Raw genomic sequence first — 9,309 nt, 5'->3', positions numbered from 1 at the left:
TACAAGATTGTTGTTTTTTATTATTATAAATAAAAATATTTTAAAATTTATATTCTTATAAGAAATATTTTTTACATTATATTATTTTTATTTATTTATATTTGTAATTTGAATTTTATAATTACAGACACCAAGTGCAGTAAAAAAAATCAAAGAATTATTGAAAGATAAAAGTGAATTTGTAAGTAAATATATTTTAATTATCACTGAAATATTATTTGTTTTGCTATAAAATGATTTAAATATTGCATTTATTAACAAAAAAATATTAGTTAATATATATGCCATATCGACGTGTTTTTTCCCAATACCTTGATTTTTGGCTCTCTTTTTCTTGGTATGATTATTAAAAAATTAAATTGATTATAAAATTACATAATCATTTTTTATTTCAGATTGGTCTAAGAGTAAGTGTGAAACAACGAGGATGTAATGGTCTTAGTTATACTCTAGATTATGCCAAAGAAAAGTCTAAACTTGATGAAGAAGTTATTCAAGATGGTGTTTGTATTATGATCGATAAAAAGGCACAATTATCTTTATTAGGTACTGAAATGGATTATATAGAAACTAAATTAAGTTCTGAATTTATTTTTAATAATCCAAATATCAAAGGTACATGTGGATGTGGAGAAAGTTTCTCCGTTTAGTTACTTTATAAAATTGTAGTTAACATAGATCATTCAATTGATAAATTTTAGTAAAATGTAAGTTTACAAGCATATAACTTTACTAAATGACACCTTTTTAATTTTTTCTATAAATATCCATCAATTTGGATATTTAATCTTAAAATTTATAATAATTATAATATTAAAGATGTCATGTAAAGGTAATAGAAAAATCACTATTGTTTACTAAAAATTTTTTTTGTTATAAAAAAGGAAAAATTGATAGTATGACAGATGTAACATTATACAATATTACATTCATACATACACGTACACAAAATATGTTACAAGATATGAAGGAATGTGTAACAATTATCATAAGTAAATTTAAATTTGAATTGGTAAAAATTTGGAAAAAAAATCATTTATATATTCTTATAAAATATTTTTATATAAATAATAAATTTATTAACAGATTCAATCTAAATTTAAAATGTAAGTATGATATATAATTAATTATGTAATATTGTATATTTATTTTGTAATTAAGTGTTACATATAGAATAATTATATATAGATGTATAATAGTTAACAAAATATTTTGATTGTTACAATAAGTTTAAAAATTTATTTATCATTATTATGTACATACATTCATATTTTGACAATTACTATAATTATATGCTATATGTATTTATTAATGATATATATATATATAAAAGTAAATATATATATATATACATATGTAATTGTGTATGTTGGCTATGATATTTTGTGTCATTACTATGTAATTATTATTTTCTTAAGACTAAATAAACGTGATATATTTTCGTAACATCTTTTTTTCGAAAATTGTATGGAAAATTTTATGAATATTTTTTAAAAAGTAAATTTCATCCATACCAAAAAACAATTTACTCTTACAATTTACTCTTCGTAGGTAACAGCTTTTCGTCCATTCACAATAATCATGAAATATACTAATTTTTTGAATAAAATGCGTGAAATTGTTCATGAATATTTATTATATACTTTAAACGTAACTTTAAATTATATATAAAATCAAACGTATATTTTCGACGCGTTTAAATGATATAGTAATTGAAATGAAATTACAAAAATTTATTAATATTAAGCGATAATGTTCATATATTATATATATTCATATATAATGCACTTAAATTTCCACTACGGGGAGCCACATAACAGTTGATAAATACTGAGAAGTAGTGAAGTGGAAAAATAGATAATATCCAGTTAATTTTTAAAAAGTGACCATAAAAAAAATAATAAAAAAATTTCTAGAATAACATAGTACATTATAATAATTGAAAATGAATACTTCATGGGAAAATACTCGTCATGCTTTAAGAAGTTTTGCAAACGTGTTAAAATGTTACAAATGGTAAGAATTTTAAAATAATTAGAATAAATATTATATAATAAAAAAAATTAATATAAAAAATAAATTAAAATAATTAATTAAAAAAATATATATTACATATTATTCTTTAAATTTCATATGTTATTTATATATAATTTAATAATATTATTTATATATAATATACATTGTTTTTTTTAATAATATACATTATTTATATATAATATACATTGAGTTTTATTTATTTATCAATTTAAACCTTTTCATAATTTATAAAATATAAAATTCTTTCGTTCAATTTTTATAACAATTTCTTTTTTTTAATAAATATAGTTTTTTCTTTTGAATTTTAGCGGAAATGAGCCAATAAACGCAACAAGATATACTAATTGTTGTCATTTTTTTTGTAAACAATGCATTGAAAATGATTTAAAATGTATAATATGTAACATACCTGTACGACCACTCGAAATATGTAATGATCATTTAATTAAAAGTCTTGTTTCTTATTGTAATAACATTGCAGAAATAATACAGGAAAGGTATTATAAATTTAAATCATAAATTTGTATTTATATATTCATCACATTCATTTTTTATAATATATTTAAATTATTTGAAATATATAATTAAATGTATAATATGATATAAAAATTTTTTTGATATTGAGATATATTGTTAACAATATTATTCAAAAATTTTATGTAAATTTTATAAAATTTTAATATAATATATTTTATATTTTATTAATGTATAATTAATATAAATTTAATAGAGATTTATGGAATTCAACCACAAATTCAAATGCAATAGAATTTTCTGCAATAACAAACAATTCTATTTGTACAATAAATAATACAAAATATACTATACCAAAGAATATAAATAAACCAAATGCTAAAGGAGAAACATATTTACATATTGCATGTGTGAAGGTTAATTTTTATTGTTTATAACAAATATGAAATAATTATAAAATATAATTAAACTTTAAACATCAAACAAAATTTAATAATTTTATTATATACTTGCAGAATCAAGAGTGCCGTACAAAAAATTTATTAGCTGCTGGTGCTAATCCAAATACAAAAGATTTCACTGGTTGGACACCTTTAGTAATTATATTGTCCTAATAATTTTTTTAATTGTTTTTATGCTATTTATATATTATAAATTTTTTTTTATAGCAAGAAGTTGTAAGTTTTGGATATACAAATATATGTCAGCTATTATTAGAATGTGGAGCATTACCAAATACACCTGGTATATTAAATAGAAGAGCTTTACATGATGCTGCTATAAATAATAGATTGGCAGAAGCAAAAATATTATTAAAGTATTCAGCTAATAAAAATGTATATGATGATTATGGTAAAAAACCTATGTATGTGTCAATTAATTATTTTATAATAAATATAATAATATATTATAAATAACTTATTAATATATTAAATATATATTCTTAGTAATAAAATTATTATAATATAATAAAATTTATATAGAATTTTGATATAAGTATTTTATATATATAATATATATGTAATATTATATATATGAATATTATGTTATTATTTTATATTATTACTTTATATTGTATTGTATTTTAGAGACTATTGCGAACCAAATAGTGAGATGTGGGATATTTTAAAAGATGAAAATGAGTTCGATGATACAAGTAAGAAAGAAAAAGAAATTGTAAATCATAACTGTAGTTTTAATAAGTCATTTTCTGCACAACAAATATTCGATATGATTGTTATATATCCATTAAATTTACGAGAAGAAAATAAAAAATATTTGAATGAAATAGCTTTAAAGCATAAAATTAAAATTATGTCTGTTTTTCGGTATTATTTTTTTCTTTTAATTTATATATATTATAATATTATATCATTAAATTATATTTTTAAATTCAAGAGATTATAAATATTGCGTGATATATTTTTGATGTTATAGACCATCTGTAACTCATGTTATAGTGGAAGCTAATGATAAAAATATCATTCAATTATCATATGATGTAATGATAGCACTTTTGCGTGGAATTTGGTTACTTAATAGTGAATGTATGTTTATAATATAAATATAAATAAAATAATATAAATAATTTACATATAGTTTTAAAAATTAATTTTTATAATATTTTTTTTAAAGGGATTCAGCTAAGCATGGATATAAGTGATATATTAAAAGGAGATTTAGAGCTATTTGAAGTCAGTGGTGCACCAATTAAAGGTATTCCAAAAAAAGCTAGAGAAAGTGCACAAAATTGGGTAAAGTTAATTATATATATAACTCAATTATTTGTAATATAAATAAACATTATTAACAAATATATATCTTCTTATTATGTTTTTAGAATCCAGGTCTTTTTAATCAATGTTATTTTTATTTTGCGTTTCAATCAAAAGATATTTATATAAATGATATACATTTAACAAAAGATGCATTAATTACACTTGTGCAAGAAGGTGGAGGAATAATTTTGAAAAGAGAACCAAATCCAGAAGATATAAAGACCAAAGAACAATTTGTTCCTTTTCATATTGCTAATGAACCTAGTCATTCTTTACATGAATGTACACATTATATCATTTATATACCAGAGAAAGATGAACCACGTATAAAATATAATATGCCACATATAAAAACATTACCACTTATATGGCTAATTGAATGTATAGAAAAATTTACATTAGTTGATCCATTACAATTGGGTTTACTTAAATTTTAATTATTTAATTATACATATATTTTGTTCATATAATTTTTACATGTAATCTAATAATAATATTAACAAATATAATGTAATTTTCAAATTATTTAAAGGAATTGTAGGTTTCTTATTATATAATTAAACATAATAACAATTTATTTAATTTATATTATTTATATAATTATATATATATAATTAAACATATATATTTAAACATATTTAAAATTTTTTATTAAAAAAATATAATTTTTGTTTTTATAATTTAATAATGACAATTAAAATACTTAAATTAATAGTTAAATTTCAAAAATTTTATTTATTATAAAATATATTTCTTGTTTAAATTCTTAAAAAAGGCAATATTTACATTAATGCAATATTATGATTATGAAGGATTGATCGTTGCATAAAGAATGATAAATTCCAAAGGGAAATATCGTACGGTATCCCGTATATTTACGGGTAAAGTACCGCTAGTCGTGCACATATACATATACATGCGGTAAGAAAGAGGGAACGAAAGAAAGTTAGAAGGGAGTGAATGAGTGAATGAGAAAGAGAAAGAGAGAGAATAAACGTAAAAGATAGGGAAAAAAAGAGATTCAAATATATATAGTATAATGTAATATATATAAAATCAAATAAGATATGAAAGAAAAGTCTAATATAGAAATAAAAAAATCAATAAATCAATAAAATGAATAAAAAATCAGTAAATTGAGAAAATTTGTAAGATTAAAATAACAAAGTATTATTTATACTTTGAATATAATAAAACAAAAATGGATATAAATGGGTATTTTAGAAATAATATATAGTGTAATATATAATAATATTATAGTGTGTCTTTTATTAAGATATTATATCAATTAATAATAAAATTTGCAATTGAATATTTGATTATTAATCATTTATAAATTGAATATTTCAGTTGAGAGTTATAACTTATTAAATTATCACAAAAATGTTGTAATATAAATAATATTTAATATATATACATAATAATAATTTAATAACAAATAAATAAAAAGCAAATAAATAAAATTTTATTGTTAATTTTTAAACCAATGTTATATATGATGTAATATATGACTTTAAAGAAATTTGAACTCGTAATCAATTTTATAATTATTATTATCTAAATGATTAGAAATATTATTAGTCATTAATTAGTTATTATTAAATAAATTGTGAAATTTAATTGTTTAATTTTTGTTAAAATGAATTAATTTATATTAATTTTCTTTTAGTTATTATATTGTTTTTCTTATCAAAAATTTTATCATTACTTTATAATCATAATTAATCAAAATTAAAGTTTTTAACAATGATGAAAAGATGAATTTTCAAAAGTATCTGATATTAATGCAACAACCCTTCCCCCTCTTTTTAAGTAATTCTTAGTGAGGTCGTTGACGAATGTTCTCTTTACTTCCCTGCCTTCGTTCTCTGCCTTTTCTCTCCTTTTTCTGACTGGTGTAAAAGAGGGGACCCGCACCCTGACCCACAAGTGGGCCCGATACCTTCTCAGTCAGTCAGTCAGTCAGTCAAACAAGTCTAACAGGCAATGCGAGCCCGCATAATACCGTGGCTGCCGAACTCGCGGTAAAGTAGTTTGACACGCACGTGTTCGAACCGGGTAACGACACAGTGTGTCTTTCTTTAACTGTTTTTGCGGTTACCTTCTTAAATTGAAGAAAAAGAAGCGAAAAAGAAAGAGAAAGAGAGAGAAAAGAAAGAAAGACAGAGAGAAAATGAAGGAAGCGAAGATGATACTGAGAACATTCCCTGGGGGCATCGCCCTTTTCCTCCTACTTAGCGGATTGATCTCTGCTCAAGACGACGATTCTTTAGCTGGTAGTTTCTTATCAGGTAAACAAATCAGATTATTTATTTTTATTCTTAGGATATTATTCCTCTTTTAATTATTGCTGTATATTCAAATATTTTTCAAATACTTTGTTTTTTTTCCCATTTACATATATTTTTCATTTTATTTCTTTGCGTTTTCTTAATTTTTAATCCTTAATTTTTTATTTTAAACTTATATATTTAAATCATATTTTAAATAAAAAATCATTTAATATAATAATAATAATTTAAATGTAATTTAATATGAAAAAAATCTGAAATATTATTTATATTTAATTATATAGATAATTGGTAACATTATTAATATTGATAAAATGATAATAAACTTTTAATATTATAATTAGCATTTTAAATTATATTTAATCTATCTTTCTTTTTTAAATCTTTTTTAATCTATTTACTTTTTTAATTGATAGATATAACAATTTATGGATAATATCTCAAGAGAAGGAACGAGAAAATCAATTTTATAAGTAGTGAATAAAAATATGAAGTTTCAAAAAAATTTTAAAAATTGATTGAAATATAATTAAAATTAAAAATTCAAATATTATTCATATATTTTTTTCTTTGTTAATATTTTTATTAGATTTATTATTAGAATAATTTTTAATTGAATTTTTAATTTGATTTAATCAAATAGCAAATAGTTTATTAAAATATATTTAATATAAATAATATTCGTAAATAAAATTAGTTCATAACAGCAGAGGTTTCGAGAAATAGAAATTCGCGTGCGTGAATGTATGCTGTACACGCTTGTGTAGGTAGTATCTGGAAGGATGCGATTGTCCCACTTAGGAGTCTTTCAACGCTATGCGGATAACATTCAATCCTCTGTTGGTGAGGCCATTCACAAATTTGAAAAAGTATGCGATAATACACATACGTAATTAACAATCGATATTGAAAATTAATGTTTTGTATATTTTAATGAATGTCTATTTTTGGATAATATCTTTTGAATTCAGTCAATTCAATTTTTAACAATTATTTTTATAACAATATAATTTTCATAACAAAAAATTATATCGAAGATTTTAATATTTGCATATATTCAAAATTATCTTGATGTATTTTTTTATATAGTTTAATTCGTAAAAAAAAAATTTTTAATATTAAAATAATTTATTAGCATTTAGATTATTTAAATTAATACATAATAATTTTTTATTAATTTTATTTCCATAAATTTAATGACAAAAAAATTAATAGAACAAATAAAATGTAACTTTTAAATGAAGTAGTAATAAATAATTAATTAAACAATAATATAAAAATAAAATGTATATATTTCTACATGAAAAATAATTTATTTTATATCTTTTTTTTCTGGCATAAGTGTTCAACATATTTTTATTAATTTTTGACAATGTAAAAATTATATAGTTAAATTAATTAAAACAATTGGAATTATGTTATAATAATTTGAATTTTATATAATAATTTGAATTTTTTTATGTAATTTATCATTATTTAAACTATTTAAATTCAGAACATTATATTGGATATATATATATATATAATTTAATTTAATTGGATATATATATATAATTTATTGGATATATTGGATGTATATTCTAATTTATACATAACATAAATAAAATAAATCTATAAAATATCTACATTCGAATTTTAAATCGAATATGTATTTAAATGTACGTATAATAATTTAGTTTTCGTATAACTTTTATTTAATTTAAATTTTATTACATAAATACAAATATATATTATTCAAGAATATAAATTATATATATATTCCGTAGAATTTTTCACTTTTTATTTTTTAATTATATGTATATTTATATGTGTAATTATATATATATAACTTGTATCGTTTAAAATTCCATTGTTGAAATTTTTTATTGATGTTTCTTTTCTTATTTTCCAAATATGTTTCCAATTTCAATTCTATTTGAATGATTATTTTATTCTTTTAATTGCTCATGAAATTTTCATACAATTTTCTGAAATATAAATATAAATACGATATAATTAATATATATATATATATGTATATGTATATTAATGTACATATTAATTGAATATATGTATAAGATGAGTTTATCATCAATTTAAGACAATTAAATGATGTGAGAAAAGATGTACATATATATATATATATATATCAAAAACGGTCATGGGATAAAGTCGAGTCGTTTAATTAACTACCGTTATGTTTATTTGGGCCGTTATGCCTGCTAAAGTGAAAACAGCTATGGCAGAAATATATATTATGAACTATACAAATTTTTTCATTTTATTAAAATTATTTATTTAACTATTATAAAAATGTAATCATAAATTGAAAAATATTTATAAATTAAAATTATAAATTATATATTATATATTTCCTTCATAACGATATATGGCTCTAATTATATGATTGTATATCATATAAATATCGAAAGATTTAATACAAACTCTATTAAAAAAATGAAAAAAATCAAAAAAAAACTTTTTTTTTAAATTATATATTATTATATATATGTTTATATTTTTAAACTATATTAATGAAATATTTATATATTACATATTTTTACATATATTGTTTTGCTGCTAGCTAAAATTTAAATATAGATAAATATGTTACAATTGAATATTTCCTGTCATTTTTATTATTTTAATTTATTGTTATTAGCATATTAATTCCTGAAACGAACAAACTGTTCAACAGAAACAAAAAATTTCCATACAATTGTTAAATAATTAATTATAATGTATAATTT

The 9,309-nt window shown here is 19.5% G+C and overlaps 3 protein-coding genes across 5 annotated transcripts in view; all 3 read left to right on the top strand.

Annotated features, from left to right (window-relative positions):
- Positions 1-1,022, top strand: part of LOC102674090 (iron-sulfur cluster assembly 1 homolog, mitochondrial) — a 1,819-nt gene extending 797 nt beyond the window's left edge. Inside the window, exons 2-3 of the mRNA XM_006620710.2 lie at positions 128-181; positions 396-1,022. Of these exons, the coding sequence (XP_006620773.1) occupies positions 128-181; positions 396-650 (309 nt within the window). The 3' untranslated portion in view covers positions 651-1,022. The remainder of the gene's footprint in view (positions 1-127; positions 182-395) is intronic.
- Positions 1,023-1,792: 770 nt separating this feature from the next.
- LOC102673868 (BRCA1-associated RING domain protein 1-like) lies at positions 1,793-4,810 on the top strand. Its single transcript, XM_006620708.1, has 9 exons — positions 1,793-2,016; positions 2,346-2,534; positions 2,768-2,927; positions 3,027-3,107; positions 3,180-3,376; positions 3,600-3,839; positions 3,949-4,058; positions 4,147-4,265; positions 4,352-4,810. Exons 1-9 carry the CDS (start codon positions 1,946-1,948, stop codon positions 4,724-4,726), a joined length of 1,542 nt encoding a protein of 513 aa, XP_006620771.1. The 5' UTR covers positions 1,793-1,945; the 3' UTR covers positions 4,727-4,810.
- A 1,220-nt stretch (positions 4,811-6,030) lies between these two features.
- The window catches only part of LOC102673473 (protein masquerade), an 8,995-nt gene continuing 5,716 nt past the window's right edge, over positions 6,031-9,309 (top strand). For 2 of the 3 annotated variants that reach the window (XM_006620705.2, XM_006620704.2), the window contains exon 1: positions 6,031-6,580. In XM_006620705.2, the coding sequence (XP_006620768.1) occupies positions 6,463-6,580 (118 nt within the window). In that variant the 5' untranslated portion in view covers positions 6,031-6,462. Of the gene's footprint in view, positions 6,581-7,347; positions 7,450-9,309 lie in introns of all 3 variants that reach the window. The other variant, XM_006620707.2, reaches the window with a different exon arrangement.

Source organism: Apis dorsata, unplaced genomic scaffold, assembly GCF_000469605.1.
Source record: "Apis dorsata unplaced genomic scaffold, Apis dorsata 1.3 scaffold_525, whole genome shotgun sequence".
In the NCBI taxonomy this organism is placed as follows: Eukaryota; Metazoa; Arthropoda; class Insecta; order Hymenoptera; family Apidae; genus Apis; species Apis dorsata.
This window is presented reverse-complemented; position numbering and strand designations above follow the sequence as displayed.

Excerpts from the sequence above, each read along its gene's own strand:
- LOC102673868 (XM_006620708.1), top strand. The coding sequence starts at position 1,946 with ATGAATACTTCATGGGAAAATACTCGTCATGCTTTAAGAAGTTTTGCA. Across the intron at positions 2,535-2,767 it reads GCAGAAATAATACAGGAAAG|AGATTTATGGAATTCAACCA; the intron begins GTATTATAAATT and ends TAAATTTAATAG. Across the intron at positions 2,928-3,026 it reads TACATATTGCATGTGTGAAG|AATCAAGAGTGCCGTACAAA; the intron begins GTTAATTTTTAT and ends ATATACTTGCAG.